This window comes from Eleutherodactylus coqui, chromosome 1, assembly GCF_035609145.1.
Source record: "Eleutherodactylus coqui strain aEleCoq1 chromosome 1, aEleCoq1.hap1, whole genome shotgun sequence".
Lineage (NCBI taxonomy): Eukaryota > Metazoa > Chordata > Amphibia > Anura > Eleutherodactylidae > Eleutherodactylus > Eleutherodactylus coqui.
The window spans coordinates 142667329-142690698 of NC_089837.1; the positions used below are offsets into that span (position 1 = coordinate 142667329).

General features: G+C 41.5%; 1 protein-coding gene across 1 annotated transcript in view; it reads left to right on the top strand.

Annotated features, from left to right (window-relative positions):
- Nucleotides 1-23370, top strand: part of NAALADL2 (N-acetylated alpha-linked acidic dipeptidase like 2) — an 855965-nt gene that overhangs the window by 650631 nt on the left and 181964 nt on the right. The window contains 2 exon segments of the mRNA XM_066601349.1: nucleotides 2979-3110; nucleotides 20701-20841. Coding sequence (XP_066457446.1) covers nucleotides 2979-3110; nucleotides 20701-20841 — 273 coding nt within the window.

Below are 23370 nucleotides of genomic sequence, written 5' to 3' on the forward strand. Positions count from 1 at the left end.
TGTATGGGAACTGAAGAACATTTTTTCCATTTTATAGAAGCAAACAGTTCAGGGTCACAATAAAAGCTGTAGGGTGTAATGAACCAAGTATAAAAATCTAGTGGCATTAAGTTGTAAGCTTCTTGTGGATAACATCACTACTTTAGTCTTAGAGGTGGAGGGGGGGGGGACTGATTTAATCCTCAAAAAAACATATGCCTTTAATGATATATAGAAGTAAGCGTGTATAGCCCTGCACCAAAAGTATATGCCAAGTAGCTGAAACCGTGAGTAGGCCACTGCCCAACTTACCAGGGTATATAAAATACAAAATCAATAATGTGCAAATGGTGAGCTTAACTTGAAAGGTATACCAAAAAAGAACAACAATATGCCAATGTAGAAAGCAATCACCAAGCAAAGGTGGGTGGAGGACAGGAGCAGAAGGCAATGACCAGCAGTTTAAGAAAAAAGCGTATCGAGACCTAAACACTAGTCTCTTACTTAGGGAAAAATACCCTAGATATGCATCACAGTTTTTGGTTTTTTTTCAGCTTCAGTAGTGAGGCAAGGTGATGCCACGCCCAGTCCTTAGTTTCTGTGTATGCAGCCGCTACAAGCTGGAGTGGCTGCGTCTCACACGTGTGCTCTGTGCTTTTTTCTTAAACTGCTGGTCATTGCCTTCTGCTCCCATCCTTTACCCGCCTTTGCTCAGTGAGTGCTTTCCACATTGGCATATTGTTGTTCTTTTTTGGCATACCTTTCACGTTCAGTGCACCATTTGCACATTATTGCATGTGTCTTAATTACTTTTGTTATGCATTTTTAATAGTGATTAGTGAACTTTTGAAAAGTTTGGTTTGTTGAACTTTTCAAAAAAGTTTAGTTCAGTCTGAATGCATTCAAATCCGGACGTTCATCAAAACTCCTAAAACTGGTGTATAACACTGTCTAAGAGCCATCAAATCTCTGTATTATGTTTCTTAGACAGTGTTATACAACAGTTTTCAGGACTAGTGCTGAGCGAACCAAACTAGTAAAACCCTATTTTGGGTAGAACGTTGCAAAATCCAAACTGGTTCAGTTCACTCAATACCACTTCTTAAAATAGTTCTGCGAGTGTGGTTGGCCCTTAAAACCTTTCATAATGTTGTTAAAATGTTTAACTATTAATTATGGATTGAAACCTTTTATTTGTCAAGTGTTATAGGGTTTCATGAGAAATTAAAGTGGTTGCGCAGGATTTTTACTTTTGATGACCTTAGTTCAGGATAGTAGTTGATCGCTGGGGTTCTGCCACTCAGGAATCCTGCTGATCAGCTGAGCCTGCTGTCAGTGCGGATAGTGCTAGAAGCAGTTAGTGCTGCCTGTATTTATAAGTTATTAATTGTAAAAACCCCTGACATCCTCTTTAAGTTTTCATAGAAATCTATAGATGAGCGAGTATACTCGCTAAAGGCAATTGCTCGAGCGAGCATTGCCTTTAGCGAGTATCTCCCCTGCTCGAGACGGAAGGTTCGGATGCCGGCAGCGGGCACAGAGCTGCGGGGGAGAGCGGGGCGGAACGGAGGGGAGATCTCTCTCTCCCTCTCCCCCCCCCCCCGCTCCCTCCTGCTGACAGCCGCTACTCACCTACTCACCGCTCCCCCGCGCCGGCACCCGAACTTTCTGTCTCGAGCGGGGAAGAGACTCACTAAAGGCAATGCTCGCTCGAGCAATTGCCTTTAGCGAGTATACTCGCTTATCTCTATAGAAATCCTTAAATTGTGGGGTTTAAGCTTTAGCAATTGACATGCTTTACATTTCCAAAAAGGTGCAAAGCTCTCAGATTTAAAATCTAGTGTTTTTTTCCATTCTGAATCTTCATTGTAGGGTTATTCTTGTTATCCAAAGATGCAGCTTTCTGGAAAAATAAATTGTGGTTAAGCTTGGTACCAGTTCTTCGATAACTCTTTCCTCATGTAACATAGACCAGTATTTGGCAATTAGCCTTTTAAACATACCTACATACTTGCTACATTTAGCAGTGTTTTGGCAGGAGTGGATAGTGGTTACAAAGAACGGCAGTCACTCTGGAGAACTTATCCTGGCCTGTATTACACAGACAACCAATTTGAATGTGCATTGTGTAATGCTTAATTTTCACAGTGGTGGTGCTACAAGGAAATATAAAATTTGCTTTCAGGTTTTCCCCAAATAACAGCTAAATATAGGGAAACCTATAATGTGCTTATCGTCAAGGGAACCTTTTAAAAGTGGTGATTGTCCATAGCAAAATACACTTTTAAGAACCCTTTTATAGAATATTTTAAAAAAATCTTTTTAATTTATATTTATAAATTTATAGAGATGATGGAAAAACCTGGTAGGAAACCAGCTTTATTGAAGGCTTTTTGTAGTTGGACAAAGGCTTTATTCAATTGTAGCTCTCTTTGTTTAAAAAACTAAGAATAAGAAAAGAAAAATTCTAGCATATTTTTCATTTCAGAAGAAAACGTACATTTTGTGTCACCCATGCAAGGTAAATGTAACTGTGATGTAATGCCTCTACCACACTATGATATTTTCATGCAAATCGTCTCATTGTTGTACTAAGCGATTAGCATGGTGAAATCAAATGATTCATACAACTGATTCCCTAGTTAGGTCTTTTTAAAAATATGAATTTATAGAAGCTATTATAATGACAATGTGAATGTGGATTTCTAGTAAGGAACAGAATGCATTAGCAGTGACTACGCTTGATGTGTTCCTTATGTCAAGAACATATTTTAAAATCCTTTCAGCTGGCTGAGCATTGTAATAGTTTGGCACTTCATGCTTTTAAGTAAATGCTGAGTGGATGCGTTGATTTTGTTACAGGTAAATGTGAATTATGTTCTTTTCAGATGCCTTAAAAAGCAAATGGGTGTGTTTTAAATAGCCATTCGTGCCTGGAATCTTGGTCAACTGGTAGTTTTTTTTCTGAAGCAAATCAAACTCTGTTATCTTTCTTATAGGATCTACAGAGAATCCTTGATGTCAATGCAGTTGCATACATTGGTTTGCAAAATCCAGTTTGTGGCAATGATAGTCTTCATTCAATCTCATCCCCATCTCTTCAGCAATTGTCAACCGAATTAGCAAAAAAGGTAAAATTATAATTCAATACATTAAAGGATATCTAAGATTAAAGCAGATCTGTCACCACATTATTATGCTATTGGCAAATGTTGTGCCATTTGACTAATGCATCTAACAAAGAATATATCTAATTTCTAGCCATAAGTCTATGGTTTTCATGGCCATAACTCCAATGCTTCCCCTGCCTCTGCCTACTTCCTCTGTCTTGCTAAAAGTGGCCGACAGGCATTGTGTACGGATGTAAAGACACAACAGCAATAGTGTTGAGCAAACTTTTGAAAAGTTCAGTTTGGCAGGTTTGCTAAATGTTGTCAAAAATTCAGTTTGATACAAATTTGTCAAGCTGAAACTAAACTTCTCTAATAACCCTAAAACTGGTGTATAAGAACGTTAAAGCTCCATGAAATCAGCTTACGAGATGGACTACCATTAAAACCTAACTCTTATTATAACCATGAAATACTCAATTCTATAGGGTATATTCTAATAAAAAGGAGAGGGAGGGAGTTTGGGACAAGGTCAAACATCTATAAGCTATTATCTCATCTCTCCCCTTTACATCTATCCCTGATACTGATTAACATCCTATGAGATAGTAGGATTTAATTTAGATCATTAAGAGAGAACTGTTGAGTTTACTCTGTGTCCCAATTAGGTAGAAGGACTCTGATCTTGAGTATACACCTTATCATTGAGATACTGATATTATAGTGCAGTGCTAGTATCATTATTGTGCTCCAGATATAAATAGGAGTGTATGACCCCTGTGTCAAGGCATCTGCACACCTGCTCAGGTTTTCATACTTGTTTGACCTATGATAATAGACCATTGAGGGGTGTAAGATATTGCTCTCTCTTGATTGACTTTAGAGAATAAGGACTCTAAATACTTTTATATGTGTATGTACGCCTAGATAGTTTTTAATTTTATATCAATAAAGGTTATATTTTAGTTTAGTTCTTTTCAGTGATAAATTCTACTTTGGAGCAAAGGACGTTTCTGCCACTGTGACTTATAAACTTCTTAAAGATCAGGAATACTAATCACATAGCCCACTTAACCAAACGCCTAGCAAGTATGCACTGATCAGCACTCAACAAGCCTGAAATGACCATTGCCTGTTAAATAGGGTATCTAATAAATTATTTAACAGGATTGTCTTGTGTCTTACCATCTTTAAAATCTTAAATTCTTCATTGGAACAGTTGATAACTAGAGATGAGTGAGCACCAAAATGCTCGGGTGCTTGTTACTCGAGCCGAGCTCTCGGGCATTACAAAAAGCTCGGCTCAAGTAACGAACCCCATTGAAGTCAATGGAAGACTAGAGCATTTTTCATGGTTTCCCATGCTCTGCATTGTTTTCAATGGAGTCGCGGCTGCTGCCGGCGGCTCCATTAAAAACAATGGTCTGCCATCACCACTGAATTGTTTTTCATGGAAGGGCTTAACATATAAGCCCTTCCCTGAAAAACAATAATTTTAGTGTAAAAAAAAAAAAAAAGTACCCTCCGCCACTGCCATGTCCCTGCCATGTCCCTAGTAAAAAAAATTCCCTGCTGCTACATCTGCCACATCTGTGACAGATGCAGCAGAGGAATTCTTCAATTCCTTACTGCAGCTGTCACACATGACAGCTGCAGTAGAGGATCCTGCTGCCAGCCCCCCAGTAATTGGATTTCAGGGAAGGGCTTTAAATATAAGCCCTACCCTAAAGACCAGGAAAAATAATGTAAAAAAAAAATAGATACTCACCTCCCTTCAGCTGCCAGGCCTCAGCCGCGTCTTCTCCGCGCTGTCCCCGGCTCTGTAGTGCTGATCTGTCTGCAGGTGGGGATTTAAAATCCCTGCCTGCTGAAAGAGCTGATTTGTGATTGGCTGAGGTGCTCAGCCAATCACAGGCAGCTCAAGCCTGTCATTCATTCAGCGAGAGTTGCCTGTGATTGCATGCTCGCTCATCTCTATTGATAACTCTAGAAAATTATTGCTACTCCTCTTGTTGAGCTTTAGCAAGAAAACTATTCTAACAATCATCAGAAAAGTAGTTTGCAAAAAAAATAAATAAATAAAACTAAATCCACTCTAAATAAAGCCTGAATAAAAGGTTATTAGTTTGAACTAAGCACCAAATGCTTTTGCATTTTAAAATACCTTGGCACCTTATGATAGTTATTAGTACTGACCTTTCTAAATAAGCAACCTAACAGACCATTGACAATGGCAGAGCTCAATCAGACTCTTTTCCATTATTTTTAGAAGTTAATCTCATGGCTGTGTAATTAGTGAGTCTTTAGATGCTTTTTTTTCTTATACAACAGAACATATCGTCCAGTTCATGCTGAGCTGTCTATGCCTAATTTATTACTAAATATATTGAGCATTTGTTCTTTTTTAAAAGGAAAAAAACATAATTGGCCTATGTGAATCTGAGGCTCTAGAAGGGCATGCTGGGATCAGGGATTGTTTCAAAGAAATGTCACATAAAACATGATAAAGGTGACTAATGAAAGAGTTGAATGGCTACAATACACTCAGAGTTTTATTAAAAAGCTGACAGGAAGCATGCATTATGAAAAATACCTTTATAAATATTTTTTTGTCTCACCTTGATCTCAGATGCAAAAGCATCATTAACTAGCATGATAAAACAGAGTGCAGGGAATGTTAACCCCTTAGTGACCAAGCCTGTTTGCGCCTTAATGACCAGGCCAAATTTTGCAAATCTGACATGTGTCACTTTAACATGGAAAAACACCAGAAAGGTTTTGCATAGCCAAGCGATTCTGACATTGTTTTTTCGCCACATGTTGTACTTCATTTAGGCGGAAAAAATTGACCAATAGAATTTGTGTTTATTTATTAAAAGCGCCAAAATAGGGAAAATTTTGAAAAAATCGTCATTTTTTCACATTTCCAACTGCAATATCTCAAAAATGTGCAAACATAATATAGAAATTTTTGCTAAGATATATATTTCCATCAGTTTACTTTATTTTGGGTGCACATTGGAAAAACTTTTGTTTTTTTTTAACCATTTAGGAGACGTACAAATTTAACATTACTTTTCAGCATTTTGAGGAACACTTTGTTTTCCTACACCAAGCCAAGATTGGAAAGGTTCATAGGAGTCAAAATGATAGATACCCCCACAAGTGACCCCATTTTAAAAACTACACCCCTTAACGTATTCACTGAGGGGTGCCATGAGTATTTTAACCCCACAGTTTTTTTTCAGGAGTCAATGCAATTTAGAAGAGAAAAACTAAAATTTCATATTTTTGCAAATATGTCATTTTAAAGACAGGACTTTTTTCTATAGTACACATGAAAATTAGGATTTGCACCCCAGAATGGATACCCCTGTTTGTCCCGTGCTCAGAAATATACCCATTGTGGCCCTAGTATTACGTCTGTATGCACAATGGGGCCCAAAATGAAAGGAGCAATTGGTGACTTTTCGAAAAGAAATTTTGCTTGAAGTAGATTTAGTCCCCATTGCCCACTCGTAGAGCATTTGAGTGACCAAAACGATGGAGAACCCCCACAAATGACACTATTTTGAAAACTAGACCCCTTAACGAATTTATCTAGGGGTACAATGTCTTTTTTGACTTCACGGTTTTTGAATGAATCTAAGCCAAGCAGAAGGAAAAAATTCCGATTTTCATTTTTTTGGTAATTTTGTCATTTTAAAAGCAGTTTTTGTTTGTACAGCACATATATGAATGAAGACTTGCACCCCAAAATGGATACCCCTGTTTGTCCTGTTTTCAGAAATATACCCATTGTGGCCCTAATCTTACGTCTGTATGCACAATGGGGCCCAAAATGAAAAGAGCAACCGGTGACTTTTGGAACAGAAATTTTGCTTGGAGGAGATTTAGGCCCTATTGTATGCTTGTAGAGCCATTGAGTGACCAAAACGATGGAAAACCCCCACAAGTGACCCCATTTTGAAAACTAGACCCCTTAACGAATTTATCTAGGGGTACGATGTCTTTCTTGACTTCACGGTTTTTGAATAAATCTAAGCCAAGCAGAAGGAAAAAATTTCGATTTTCATTTTTTTGGTAATTCTGTCATTTTAAAAGCAGTTTTTTTTGTACAGCACATATATGAATAAAGACTTGCACCCCAAAATGGATACCCCTGTTGGTCCTGTTTTCAGAAATATACCCATTGTGGCCCTAATCTTATGTCTGAATGCACAATGGGGCCAAAAATGAAAAGAGCAACCGGTGACTTTTGGAACAGAAATTTTGCTTGAAGGAGACTTAGGCCCTATTGTACACTTGTAGAGCCCTTGAGTGACCAAACCGATAGAGAACCCCCACAAGTGACCCCATTTTGAAAAGTAGACCCCTTAAAGAATTTATCTAGGGGTACAATGTCTTTTTTGACTTCACGGTTTTTGAATGAATCTAAGCCAAGCATAAGGAAAACAATTACGATTTTCATTTTTTGGGTAATTCTGTCATTTTAAAAGCGTTTTCTTTGTACAGCACATATATGAATAAAGACTTGCACCCTAAAATGGATACCCCTGTTTGTCCTGTTTTCAGAAATATACCCATTGTGGCCCTAATCTTATGTCTGAATGCACAATGGGGCCCAAAATGAAAAGAGCAACCGGTGACTTTTCGAACAGAAAATTTGCTTGAATGAGATTTAGGCCCTATTGTACACTTGTAGAGCCCTTGAGTGACCAAACCGATAGAGAACCCCCACAAGTGACCCCATTTTGAAAAGTAGACCCCTTAAAGAATTTATCTAGGGGTACAATGTCTTTTTTGACTTCACGGTTTTTGAATGAATCTAAGCCAAGCATAAGGAAAACAATTACGATTTTCATTTTTTGGGTAATTCTGTCATTTTAAAAGCGTTTTCTTTGTACAGCACATATATGAATAAAGACTTGCACCCTAAAATGGATACCCCTGTTTGTCCTGTTTTCAGAAATATACCCATTGTGGCCCTAATCTTATGTCTGAATGCACAATGGGGCCCAAAATGAAAAGAGCAACCGGTGACTTTTCGAACAGAAAATTTGCTTGAATGAGATTTAGGCCCTATTGTACACTTGTAGAGCCCTTGAGTGACCAAAACGATGGAGAACGCCCACAAGTGACCCCATTTTGAAAACTAGACCCCTTAACGAATTTATCTAGGGGTACAATGTCTTTTTTGACTTCATGGTTTTTGTATGAATCTAAGCCAAGCAGAAGAAAAAAATTACGATTTTCATTTTTTTGGTAATTCTGTCATTTTAAAAGCGAATTTTTTTTTGTACAGCACATATATGAATAAAGACCTGCACCCCAAAATGGATACCCCTGTTTGTCCTTTGCTCAGAAACATACCCATTGTAGCCCCAATTTTCTTAGAGGGCGCATGGCTAGGCCTATAGTGTATGGAGCACCCGTTTGATTTTAGGGCGCAACTGAATAATTTACAGGGCCCATTGCACACTAGTAGAGATAGTAAACTGCCAAAATAATAAAATGCCCCTCACTAGTGACCCAATTTTGACATCAAGACCCCTTAGTTAATTTATCTAGGGGTGTACTGGGCATTCTGACGCTACATTTTTATTTTTTAAAATAATTATAATGTGAGTGAAATATAAATGTGATTTCATTTTTTTCACCAAATTTGACACTTTTAGGACCGTTTTTTTTGTTTCAAGCAGGAAAAACTGGGGAGACGGACTAATAATAAAAGTAAAACTGATTCCCTAAAAAGACCCCCACCCCACCCACACACCCTTTTGGCGTTTTTTATATGTGAAATAAAATTAATAATGTAAAACTGTATGGTAAATTTCAAAGCAGGGGTAATTACAAAGGCCAGGGTGGGATGGGCACGTGGGACAATAAAAACGCGTATCTCTCCTCCTCCCTTGCTTAGTGCAGACGCGACACTTTTTTTGGGGGTATTTTTTGCTTGCAGTCTCGGGGATGGGATTCATAAAATGACGCTCCGTTAGCCTCCGCACCTCCTCCGATTGCAATGCGTCTTGGGGTGCGGTGGTCCCAAATAAAAGATTTTCTACGAGCTCCTCCTGAAATTGGAGGAAGCTCAGCGTGCCCCCAGACGATTTATAAATCACGTGAGCGTTATATGTAGCCATCTGTATAAGGTAGATGGCTACCTTCTTGTACCACGCTCGCGTTTTACGTTTTACAAGGTAGGGCTGTAGTGCCTGGTCTGACAGATCGACGCCCCCCATGAATTTATTATAATCTGTGACGCAGACCGGTTTAATTTTCTCCGCTGCAGCCCCCCTCTCCCTAACTGTAACGGAGGTGTCTGCGTGCACAGTGGACAGCATAAAGACGTCCTTTCTGTCACGCCATTTAACTGCCAGCAAGGGGTCATAGGCCAGTGCGTAAGACGCGCCTTTGTCGACACGCCTGGAAACAAGGGGCTGTGGGAATCCTACCCTATTTTTACGGATAGTTCCGCAGGCCCCTGTACCTGCGGCGTGTAACGCTTTAAAAAGGGGGACGCTCGTATAATAGTTGTCAGTATATACGTGGTACCCCTTATTTAAAAAAGGGCCCACGAGCTCCCACACAATTTTCCCGTTGATGCCAATGTCTTCAGGGCAGTTGGGGGGGTTTAATTGGCGATCCCTGCCCTCGTAAATAAAAAAGTCGCAAGTATAACCTGTGGCGCTCTCACAGATTTTGTACAGCTTGACGCCGTATCTTGCGCGCTTTGAGGGAATAAACTGGCGGAAAGATAAACGCCCTTTGAAACTCATCAGAGATTCATCCACCGCCAGATTTTTTTGGGGGGTATAAATGTTTTTAAAGGCGTCCCTTAATAGCGATATAAGGGGCCTTAATTTGCCCAGTCTATCGTATGCTGGGTCACTTCTTGGGGGGATTTGCGTATTATTCGCAAAATGAAGAAAACGCAGAATGTTTTCGTATCTGCGTCGGGGCATTATCGACGCAAATACGGGCGTCGCGTGAATGGCGCTCGTGGACCAATAGGACCGTATTGATGACTTTTTTACGAGTCCCATTAGTAAAATAAGTCCCAAAAATTTTTTTAGCTCAGGGACATCTACGGCGGTCCACATCACGGAATAAACCGACGTGGGGTGCGCGGTCATGTATTGTCCAGCGTATATATTTGTCTGCTGGACAATTAACTGCAGCACATCGTCAGTAATGAATAAATTAAAAAAATGATACGGGGTGAAATTTGCGACGTCCAGATTAACGCCTGGAGCCGCTAAAAATTCTGGGATGCGGGGCGCAAACAAACTTGCGGCACTCCACACAGTGGTGGGCGCCGCATAACTTGGCCCCGCTGCCCCAGCGACTTCCTCTACCTCCATAGCGCTGGAGGCAGAGTTGTCACTCTCAAAAAAAACCTCCTCCTCCTCCGACTCGCTGGTAGCATCGCTACCGGAGCTTGACGCAGTGAGCAGCGCGTACGCTTGCTCGGTGGTGTAGCGCCTACGCTCCATTTTATTAAAAAAAAATTTAATGGGGGTAAAAAAAAAAAAAATAGCCCCCAAAAAAGTGGACAGGGATAAAATAGGGTAATTGGGGTATAAGGGAAGGTGAAGGCGGGTAATAACGGGTTTTTTTTTTCTTTTTTTAACTCTCTATATGGCACACGATTTTTCTCAGCTATCTCTCTCCTGTCACAAATCACTCTCAGTGACAGGGGAGAGATACCAGGACTAACTGTGTGCCATATTTATTAAACAAAAGACATGGGTGGCTGTGATAGGTTTATCACAGCCACCCATGTCAGCAGGGACCAATTACTTTGGTCCCTGCAAGTAACTATGCCTAAGGCAACTTTTGCCTTAGGCTCTACTGCGCATGCGCAGTAGAGGGTAATGCCCTGTGCTTTGGGGGGGCTTTTGGGGACCTTGGGGGAGCATTTTCATCTCCCCCCATGGATCGGATCCATGAGGGGAGATGAAACTACAACTTTTTTCAACTGTTTTCAACTTTTTTTTGATCGCCGGTATCCGTTGGATACCGGCGATCGCGTGCTCGGGAACCGCACTCCGCGGTCCCCGGTGACATCTCCTGTCTCCCGGCTACTGAAGGTAGCCGGGAGACAAGGGATTTTAAAATTTCGCGCCGCTTCGGCGCTTCTGCGCATGCGCCGCCATTTCCCCCTCGGCGCGCATGCGCAGAAGCCCGTGGCGGCTCCAGATCACCGGAGACATCGTGGAGGATGGAGGTGAGTATTTTCAGCTGCCCTCATGGATCCGATCCATGATGGCAGCTGAAACATTTACTTTTTTTTAACTTTTTTTAACTTTTTCGCGATCGCCATTATCCATTGGATAATGGCGATCGCGGTACCGGGGACCGCTCACCGCAGTCCCCGCTGACATCTCCTGCCTCCCGGCTACCTACAGGAGCCGGGAGCCAGGAGATTTTAAATTTCCCGCGCCGCCGGGCCTTCTGCGCATGCGGCTGACGTAATGCCGCCTGGCGCGCATGCGCAGAAGGACGGCTGCGGGGCCCGGAGCATCAGGACAGCGGGGAGCCGTGCGATGGACCTCGGTAAGTAGTTTCAGCTGCTCCGATGGATCCGATCCATCAGAGCAGCTGAATATGTCACTTTTTTTGCAGTTTTGTTTACTTTTTTGCGATCGGCGCTATACATTGCATAGCGCCGATCGCAATGCCGGGGGGGGCTCCGAACAGCCCGGGATGACAGCTCCATGCTGTCAGCTACCTGCGGACACCGACAGCATGGAGCTGTCACGTCCACAGCCCGAGGGGCACTATTCTCTGCAGGAAGCATGTTTTTACGTCCTCAGAGAATAGAGCCCACTTCGGGAGGACGTAAAAACACTATGGGCTGGTCGTTAAGGGGTTAATGGTGACTCAGTAACAAGTGCCTTTGACCTTTTTCTCATAATGCCAAGGATACCAAATTACCGTCTGTGTTAATAAACTGTACACTGATAACATTGAAAATACCTGCTTATTATTGTGTGGGTTCACCCTGTAAACTCCTCTCATGCTTATGCAATGGTTTGTTACTTGAATATTCCCCAAGCAAACCTTGGTTCTTTAGGGGATAGGATAAAAAGAGTTAAATATATCCGCCGATGCACCCGTTTGACTAAGCCCTGATTGCTGACTTTGCCTGACTGTGGAAACCAACTCCACATTTGTGCTCTTCTAATGTGAGCATTCTAATTATGCTATTAGCTGTTGCAAAGCTATTTATTCCACTTGATCCTGCAACCATCACTTTATGGAAAGAGAAAGTCTCTCAGATTTGTCGATTTGAGTAGCTGGCTGGTTGGTTGATCTTACGCCAGAAGTAAATTTCTACAAATTTGACAACCTTGGTTGGACCAAGCTGAAAATCTCTAACAAGGATACATGTCTTAGAACTTTTCCTTTTCTTCCCTCACTTCCTTATAATTTCATCACCTTAAATCTATCAAATCACTCCCTTAACAAGGACCGAGGTATTCTTTTACATCGGGCAGTTCCATTTGTGCTCTGCATTATTGGATGTCCTGGGTGATGAGATGTTTGTGTCAGGAAACCAGGGAAAGCAGAAGTCGGGATTCCCTGCAACGTAGCCCATAACTCCTGTCTCTGCCTACTTGACCCCCCGGGCTAGACCCCAGGTCAGCAACTGCGCGACGGTCCCTACACTGAGCTAGGTAAAACAATGTAAGACTTGTTGATGCAGAGTAAGGCAAAAGAAACCCAATGAGGTAGAAGCCATGTGGGGAAAAAAAATATTTCCCAACTCCATAATGGCAGGCAGAATATTCCCTGGATCAACATTTTGAAAGCTCCCACCTGACTACAAGACCCGGATCAACAACCCGCTGGTTATTTAATATCTAATTTTTTTTTCTTGTGTGACATTTCTTTTTCCTTTGTGAATACACTTGGGAGAAAATCTATTTATTAGATTTGCCTTCCCCCCATCATCTTCTCCTGCATTACTTGTTACAGGGCCAGTGCTTTCAGTGCAAATCCTTTTACCGTTTATATAATTAAAAAATAGTTTAGGGTTATTTTTGCTCTCATTGGCAATCAGTCTCTCTGTATCGACCTTGGCGGTTTTTAATTTTTCCTTACATACTTTGGTTTTTCCCTGTATGTTTTCAGTGCTTCTTGACTGCATTTTTCTAATAATTTAAATTCTTTCTTTTTTCGCTTATAGTCCCCCTTACGGTCTTGTCGAGCCATATTGGTTTTCTTCTACTTGTAGTTCTTTTATTTTTAAAGGGTATGAACTGCTCACATGAGGTTAATAGGATGTTTTTAACCCCTTAATGACATGGCCTATTTTGGCGTTGAGGACCAAGCGATTTTTGATATTTTTCCATCTCCATTTTTCAAAAGCCATTACTTTTTTATTTTTGCGTCGACGCGGCCATATAAGGGCTTGTGTTTTGCGTGGCGAACTTTAGTTTTTATTGGCGTCATTTTTGGGTACATAGGCTATATTGTAAAACTTTTATTATTTTTTTTATGATAACAGGGAGAGAAAACGACTCAAATGTGCCATAGATTTTTATTTTTTTTAAAGCGTTAATCATGCAGCATAAATGACACACTAAATTCTTTCTGCAGGTCGGTACAGTTACAACGATACCAAAATTCTTATTTTTTTTAGGTTTTTACACTTTTTTGCAATAAAAACCCTTTTTTTGGAAAAAAAAATTTTCTCTATAATTGTATTCAAAGTCCTGTAACTTTTTTATTTTTCTATATATGGAGCTCTATGGGGGCTTATTTTTTGCGAGACGAGCTGTAGTTTTTATTTGTCTCATTTTGGGGAATGTACAACTTTTTTGATCACTTTTATTGCATTTTTGGGAGGCAAAATGCTAAAAATTAGCATTTTGTCTCTGTTTTTTAGCGGTTTTTTTTACGCTTTTTGCCGTACAAAATAAAAAGCATGTTCAACTTTTTGTACACATCGTTACAGACGCGTCAATATCAAATATGTGAGGTTTTAATTTTTTTTACCTTTTTTTATGCTAATATTAAAAAAAGCACAAAAAATGTTTTTTTTTTACATTTTTCTTTTCTTTTTTTTTTACACATTTTGAGTCCCTCTGAGGGAATTTCAGCACTGTACCTATGATCGCTGTGATAAGGCAGGGCAGAGCCATGGTGTGTGCACATGTCCGTACTTTGCAGGTGCGTGCCTGCAAAGATAGGATATGCGTGCACCATTGGGAATGCATGCATGGTTTTCAATGGAGTTGCGGCTGCTGCAGACGGCTCCATTGAAAACAATGGTCTGCCGACACCCCTGCATTTTTTTTCAGGGGAGGGCTTTACATATAAGCCCTTCCCTGAAAAAGAAACATTTTAGTATAAAAAAAAACTTTTAAAAAGAAAAAAACTCTCTACCGCTGCCATGTCCCGTGGGGATGCAGAACACATCTGCCACGTGCGGCAAAAGAATTCCCAGCTGCACCTGCCATCACAAAGAAAGCAAATATAAATCAAGTACAAATTATCTTGTTAGCTGACGGAGGGGGTTTCCTAACTTTTGAAACCACTCCCAAAATGAAGGGCGAGATAACAGAACTGCAAAATTGTAGGTAAAAATTAACTGTACACACGGCCTGATCTGACAGGCTCAGTCTAGGACCTCTATAGCATGAGGAATAAATTGCCATAAATGTTCCTTCTTGTGGAGAAAAAGCGCGATAACATAAACCTATGAATCAAAGATTAAACGGGGTCCGAAAGAGGGTAAAAGTTGGAAAGTTGGGCAACGATCCTTCAAAGTCTGCACTAGTCAGTTACAAACCGATGAGAGTGGATGGCACCTCAATATTCTAATAGCATTAAGTCCCAGAACCCAACTTAAACCAAAAATCCCCAGCTTTAAAGGCATGCAACGGAAAATGTCCTTACAGTAAAGTATCGCTTCCCAGGGCTGCATCTTTGTTCTTTTTTTTCTTGCTTCTTGGCGATTTGGAATTACCCGCAAGATGCAAGGCCTCAGGGGTCACGAGGCTAGGGAATTTTGGAAGCTCTGGGAGTGGGAGCCAACAAGGGAGTACTATTGGCTCCAGATCCAGATGTTGCCAGCATTTCTGCAGATCCTCTGGGGAGCTGATATTTATTCTCCGGCCCCTGTGGGTCATTCCCAGGCCAATGGGAAAGAGCCAGGCATATTTTATGTCTTTAGCTCTCAGCACCTCCAGTAGAGGGCACAATAGACAGCATTTAGCCTGGGTAGATGGGGCATAGTCCTGGAAAATTGTAAAAGGGCATCAGCATATCTAAGAACTCTGCGGTTTCTCGCAGCCCTAAAAATAGCAAATGCATCTTGGAAGAAGAGGAGTTTGCAGATTATGTCTGTTGGCGGTTCTGCAACTGAGGGCAGTGGTCTAAGCGCTCTGTGAATACGCTCAATAGAAATGGTAGCCGATCTATATGCTCCCAGCAAGAGCACAAAGATATCATTAGCCACTTTAGATAAAGAATCCACAGCCAAGCACTCCAGCAGTCCCTTAGTATGTATATTACAGCGTCTATTACGGTTTTCCTAGTCCTCCTGCATAATCAGGGCTTCATTCAAATGATGTTGTTCTTTTATCACTTGTGCTGTTCCAAGAAAGTGAATGGTAATGGAAGCAGAAGAGGACTCCCGCTCCTCCACCTGATGGCCCATGTGCTCAATGCCCTCCTTAATTTCAGCTAAATCGGACATCACTGGGTGCAAGGCTTTCATTATTAGACCCTTCATAAATCCCTTGGAGACGTGCTCCTCATCCTCCCCATCAGAAAAGGTCTCCCTGCTCCTTACTGTGGGAAACAACAGACTCCAGGTTTTACGCCATCTTGGAGGCAGCATGCGGTGACCGGGCGCTGCTATGCTTCAGGTACCTCTGCATGTCGGCTTGTCCCTTGTTTGCTTGCAGGGTCCCCAGCTGCTCTACCTCTCTCTCCCTTCCACTTTTTCTCATTTTCAGCTAATGCCTGCTTCAGAAAAGGTCCTCTGAAGGTGCAGCTCTGACAGAGCTCCATGCTCAAGTGTTCATCAGGCTCAGTGGTCAGGCTCCGCCCCTCCAATTTTTTTTTTATGTTCCACCTGCGATAATAAAAAATCATTACTATGCCAGATGTATGTTGGTAGTTGGTTATAATGTTCAGGTAGTGTCAATGAGATTGCAATTAGTTTGATAGATCGGACTTTTACGGATGCAGTAATACTAAACATAAAAACTTGTTTTATGACTTTGATTCTTTTATTTAGTCTAACCAATGACCTGTAAAAGCACAGTTAATGAATTACAACTTACTGGTGGATGATCCACAGTGTTTCCGCCACGTGGAAACATACCCTGTATAATAATAATAATAATAATCTTTATATGTATAGCGCCAACATATTCTGCAGCACTTACATAGACAGGGGGAATACAGAAAACAAAAGTACAAAAATTACAGAACCACGGTTACATAGTAATCAGATGATGGAAACAATAGGGGTGAGGGTCCTGCTCCACCAAGCTTACATACTACAAATAATGGGGTGATACAGAAGGTAAAGGGCTGGAGATGTGCACGGTAAGGCGAGGTGGAGAGTGAGGAATGCTATACACATAAACAATGGTCAGACATTTAGCTGTGTGTTGGCAGAATCGTTATGACTGCGGGGCAGTTGATGGTAGCTAGCAGGAATTGCAGTCAATAGGTCAGGGAGCATGTTATCAGGCGGAGTACAGAGGGACTTGGTTTAGTGGTGAAGTTTTTTGAGTCCTGGATTGCCCGGATAGCCTTTGGTAGTGCGTTCCAGAGGACTGGTGCTGCTCTGGAGAAGTTTTGGAGGCGGGAATGAAAGGTTCAAATTAGAGGGGCGCTCAGTCTGGTTTTGTTAGCAGGGCAAAGAGCCCGGTCTGGGTAATGGATTGAGATGAGGGAGGCAATGTAGGGTGGACCTGCACTGTGGAGGGCTTTATGGATGAAGGTAGTGAGTTTAAATTGAATTCTGTATTTAACAGGCAGCCAGTGCAGTGACGGGCACAGGGCAGAGGCATCCGAGTAGCGGCTGGGCAGGAAGATGAGCCTGGCTGCTGCATTCAGGATGGATTAGAGAAGGTATAGTCTGGCGCGGGGGAGGCCGATCAGCAACAAGTTGCATTAATCGAGGCGGGAGTGGATGAAGTCAACAGTGAGCATTTTTAGCATGTCCACAGTGAGAAAAGAACGGATTCTTGCGATGTTCTTGAGGTGTTACTGAAATGTTCGGGCCAGAGATTGGATGTAGGTGGTAAAGGAAAGATCAGTGTCGAATATGAACTCAAGGCATCGGGCGTGCTGTCTAGGAGTTATGGTAGCACCACACACTGAGATGGAGTTGTCAGGATGAGGACGGTTAGTAGAGGGCATAAACACCAGTAGGTCAGTTTTAGAGAGCTTTAGTTTTAGGTAGAGAGAGGACATAGTGTTAAAAACAGGGAACAGACAGTCGGTGATGTTTTAGAGGAAAGGTGCAGAGATGTCACAGGAAGAGGTGTATAACTGGGTGTCGTCAGTGTAGAGGTAGTATTGGAGGTCAAATCTCCTCAAGGTTTGTCCAATAGGAGCTGTGTAGATGGTGAAAAGGAGAGAGCCAAGGACCGAGCCCTGGGGGACCCCAACAGCAAGCGGAAGAGGAGGAGAGGTAGAGCCAGCAAAGGAGATACTGCAGGAGCGGTCAGATAGGTAAGAGAATAACCAGGAGAGAGCAGTGTCCCTTAGGCTGTTGAAGTGAAACATACTGAGGAGGAGTTTGTGGTCAACAGTGTTGAATGCTGCGTAGTGTTTCTAGTGTTACTATAAGCCGCCTATCTGCTTATTTGTTACAAAAATTGTGTTGCACAGTATAATCGTTCTGTCTAAACAGGGCTTTACTACACATTTGCAGTATACAGAATCTTGAATATGTGCACCAGCAAATGCCCCCAACATATCTACCAAACATGTATATAGGGCCCTACTGACCTGACATATCACAATAGTTTATCTTTTCAAAGACTGTTCATATAAGAATACCTTTTTTTAACTCTATTGAATAGTATAGTTTACCAATACAAAGGCATTCGGCAAAAATACATTTACCATTTTATGATCAATTGGCAATGAATGCCACACAGTTATATGTAAAGAATATTGTCCAATGTGTGTGTCTATTGGGGACAGAACATTACCCATTCACTAGTATTACTACATCTCACTAAAATCCTTTGTATTCCTTTTCTTACCATTCCAAATTATCAAAAAAGCATGGCCTAACAAATTATATTGTTTGCATCATATGCCACATCTTCAAGACACTGGATTTCCATACCCTGCAAGTTAAATTTGAGTGCTCTGTATATGCTACTAAGCACCCCTTTTACAGGGATCGATTATTGTTCAGTTTATCACTGGATCATGCGAAACTGAACGATAATTGTTCGTTGTAAACACTTCCAGCAACGGAATGATGAACAATAATTTGTTTGCTTATCACTTATCATTTAATTTAGGCAGGCATAAAAATCAAACGATGATCAGTCTACATAAATGAATGACCGCCTGCTTACCGTGAATGGAGGCATTTGGCCAGAAGCAATCTCTGGGGTGCTCCTCTTCATGTACTGAACAATAATCGCCTCTGTGGTAAAGCACGGGTGCTGAAATCGTTGGGACACTAAAACTCTCAGTTCTGTTTAGTGGAAATATTTTCCTTTGATTATGGCAGAAGATTTTGTTTTATTTTTTCTCCTGGGAGTAGGTAGGGGAGCAGGAAGGATGTGTCCTCGAGTGGTGGACGATAGAACAAGCCCCAGCAAGTCACTAAGCTATCAAACTGAATCTTTGCCTAAGGCTAGTTTCACATGAACGTTTTATTTTGGCAATTTTGCCGTGATAAATCGCCAGACGAAAAGCACGACCATCTGAAACATAGGATTTCAATGCGTTTGTTCAAATGGGTGATTTTTCGGTGTGTAAAATCGTCCGTCCGAAAAAGATAGCGCCTTGTCCTATCTTTTGCTGAAATACACAGACCATTCCCATAGACTCCTATGGGAGCCTATGAGAGCCGTCAGAAAAGGGAAGGGGGAGAGAATTTAGCAGCAACCCTTGTTGTGAAAGTCCCTCCCCTTGCTGGAAGTTTCCATTGGCTGGTGAGAGGTGAGTTTAGCACAACTAGCTCTGCTAAACTCTCACCCTATCCCACCCCGATCCCGCCCCCTCCCCTTGTGGGCAGCCGGCAAGGGGCAGAGAGGGTGAGGGAGTTTAGCGCACTACCTCTGCTAAGCTCCGACCCCTCCCTTTGCCCGCTGCTCAAGCAGAGCTGAACTCTCTTCCCCTGGCCGATGGTATTCCGGTCTGTGGCGTATATACACCGCTCCCAGTTGTCTGAATGGGCGAGAAAATGGGAAATGCAGCCAGGACTTGGTCACAGCTGCCTCTCGTTCATGCGATTTTCGGCTGCAATTCGGGCCCGTGTGAAAGGGCCCTTAGGTTAAGGAATGCCTAATTACAATTCTGGGATCCTAATCCCAACATCAGTCTGCATGTTTACAATTTGAACTAGAGGCTATCAGATTACAATTATCCCATGTGTGCAGGTGGCTTTGCAGTGTGTATTTTGTAAAAGTTATAGTATAATTAGTGCCGTTACATACTGAATTGCTTTTTTATAATGTGTAAGAATGTTTTTTTTTTAAGTACCAGGACATTGAAAATACTCTCAATATTAATTAATTTGTTTGGCTTACTGTAGGTGTATACTAAGGGCTATTGCACTGAAAAATAGGAAATGCACATTTAATAATCCGATGAGTTCAGGTTATGCTGTCACTATAAATTAAGTGAGACATCATAATTTGCATTCATTTCTTTTTGGCTGATGTTGAAACAAAAAGAAATCCATTATATTGCAATTACTAAAATTTGCTTTAACCTCTGAACATTAGAAATTTCACATTTCAAATTCAACCCATTGTTAAGCAAATTAAATTTGAAGTTTTTCCATAAAATGCAAGACCACATTTCTCAAATAGAGAATAATATAACATTCCTTTATACTTTTTCTTTATAAGCTCTCAGCCTCTGACATTGTGGGCCCCAAATGTCTACAGAAGACCAATTCATTTGGTTCTGACTTTGAAGCAATCACTTATTTAATCTTCTTGATGATGTCTCCTTTCTGTGAAATGATACCAGAACAGTTTATGATACAATTTAAATTTAAAATGGCAATTAAAAGTGAGCGTGCTCTGTCTAAGTATAGGGTGGATATTCATTTCCTCTGATTCTTCCATGAAACCGAAGACCAACATTGGTTGTAAAATTATATATTTGTACAGATCTAATCCAAATTTTCTTTCAGAGCATATTGAGATAATAGAGGGGTTTGTTTGTTTGTGTGTATGTGATAGATAGATGGATAGATAGATGGATAGATAGATGGAGAGATAGATGGAGAGATAGATGGAGAGATAGATGGAGAGATACATGGAGAGATAGATAGATGGAGAGATACATAGATAGATAGATAGTGGATATTAGATAGATAGATATTAGATAGATAGATCAGTTTGTATTACATAATATCTTCAATTTTAAATTTTAGATGCAAACAATCTGTACTCAAAAGGAAACTTGTTACAAGGCCAACGTCAGCTCTATACAACAGCAAGGAGATGCGGATTTTTTTATCAACCAACTTGGAATTCCAGCTGCAGCATTTGTTTTTGAAGATAACAAAGCCAAGGTACTCCAGAATTCACATACTATTGTGTGCTTTCAATTTTGAGCAATATTGATTACATTAAGTTGTCATACATATGACCTATCCTCTCGAAAATTATAGGCATGTCTCCGGCATATTATCAATTATTTGACTAAAACGTAGGACTCTATAAGAGTAGGAAAATATTGCAATTATCCAGATGTACAATGAATGCAGGATATCCAGGCACTCCATATATGTAGAAATTTTGAGAATGTACATATTTTTGGTTGATCAAAATGAAAGTTTCTCCTATATTAGGAAAGTCAGTACTTTTCCAGTGTCTATTGGCACTTTTACATGGGCTGACGGTCAGGTAAATGACTGCAGAGCGCTGACATCACCGCTAAGGTAGTCAGCGCTCGTGCAGAGTGTTTACACTGACAGGCTTCACTGCTGCATCACGGGCTTCTCGCTCAGCACTTCACCTTCTATGTGAAGTGCTGAGCAGGGAGTGTTTTCACTGAATGACAAGCCCGCAATCAAGCAATGGTTTTAACCTGACTGAAAGTCAGCTTTAAAAAACTGTGAATGAAAAGTGAGCAATTTTGTGCATTTTCACTGCATGATTGTTGCTAAAATTAGTTCACTTGAACAAATTTTGAGGGATAATCCCGTGTAAATGGCCCATAAGAATAACCAAGTCTGATGATGCCATCACTTTATAGCCCAGATTTTGAAACTTCAGTAGGATTACATTGGGTTAATATTACCAATCAAAGTTAATGAGGGAGATTTCTGGACTTTATGACCAACTAGAGAAAATAGTAATTGAAACACAGATTCCCAATACTGTTGGAGAAGGGGTAGTTCCACAAAATATGCAGTAATGATCCCTCATCGCCACAGTTTCCCCAAAAGCCAGCCGAGCAATCAGGGTATATCTTAGGTTAGATTAGTGTATAATACCATTTCAGTGTTTTCCATTAATGTTTCTACATGAGTACTAAACTTGAGTGCTTTGTGAGTCAGAGAAAGCTTGCTTCCATTCTCTGTCGCTAAATGTTTGGTCTAACTAGAGATGAGCGAACGTACTCGTCCGAGCTTGATACTCGTTCGAGTATTAGCGTGTTCGAGATGCTCATTACTCGAGACGAGTACCACGCGATGTTCGAGTTACTTTCACTTTCATCTCTGAGACGTTAGCGCGCTTTTCTGGCCAATAGAAAGACAGGGAAGGCATTACAACTTCCCCTTGCGACGTTCAAGCCCTATACCACCCCCCTGCTGTGAGTGGCTGGGGAGATCAGGTGTCACCCGAGTATATAAATCGGCCCCTCCCGCGGCTCGCCACAGATGCATTCTGACAGAGATCAGGAACAGTGCTGCTGGTGCCGGAGCTGCTATAGGGAGAGCGTTAGGAGTTATTTTAGGCTTCAAGAACCCCAACGGTCCTTCTTAGGGCCACATCTAACCGTGTGCAGTAGTGTGGAGGCTGCTTTTTGCAGTGTTGCACTTTTTTTTTTTTTGTATATCGGCCATGCAGAGCATTGCGTCCTGCAGTAATTTTACATTGTCCAGGGCCAGTAGTGGTGAGGCAGGGACAGAAGACATATTTAGTGTATATAGGCAGTGGGCCTTTCCAAAAACATTTGGGAAAAAAAATCTATTTGGGCTGCCTGTGACTGTCCTCAGTGTACTGGGTCTCTGCTGGGGGTAGTTGTCCTAATTCATACGCAGCCAGCTAAGTGTTACAGCAGGCTTCTGCAAAATTCTTTTCTGCCTCTGTGTTGCCTCTTACATCAGCGCTGTATTCCTGTCCACAAGTGTACTGGGTCTCTGCTGGGGGTAGTTGTCCTAATTCATACGCAGCCAGCTAAGTGTTACAGCAGGCTTGCACAAAATTATTTTCTGCCTCTGTGTTGCTTCTTACATCACCGCTGTATTCCTGTCCACAAGTGTACTGGGTCTCTGCTGGGGGTAGTTGTCCTAATTCATACGCAGCCAGCTAAGTTTTACAGCAGGCTTGCGCAAAATTCTTTTCTGCCTCTGTGTTGCCTCTTACATCACCGCTGTATTCCTGTCCACAAGTGTACTGGGTCTCTGCTGGGGGTAGTTGTCCTAATTCATACGCAGCCAGCTAAGTGTTACAGCAGGCTTGCGCAAAATTCTTTTCTGCCTCTGTGTTGCCTCTTACATCACCGCTGTATTCCTGTCCACAATTGTACTGGGTCTCTGCTGGGGGTAGTTGTCCTAATTCATATGCAGCCAGCTATGTGTTACAGCAGGCTTGCGCAAAATTCTTTTCTGCCTCTGTGTTGAATCTTACATCACCGCTGTATTCCTGTCCACAAGTGTACTGGGTCTCTGCTGGGGGTAGTTGTCCTAATTCATACGCAGCCAGCTAAGTGTTACAGCAGGCTTGCGCAAAATTCTTTTCTGCCTCTGTGTTGCCTCTTACATCACCGCTGTATTCCTGTCCACAAGTGTACTGGGTCTCTGCTGGGGGTAGTTGTCCTAATTCATACGCAGCCAGCTAAGTGTTACAGCAGGCTTGCGCAAAATTCTTTT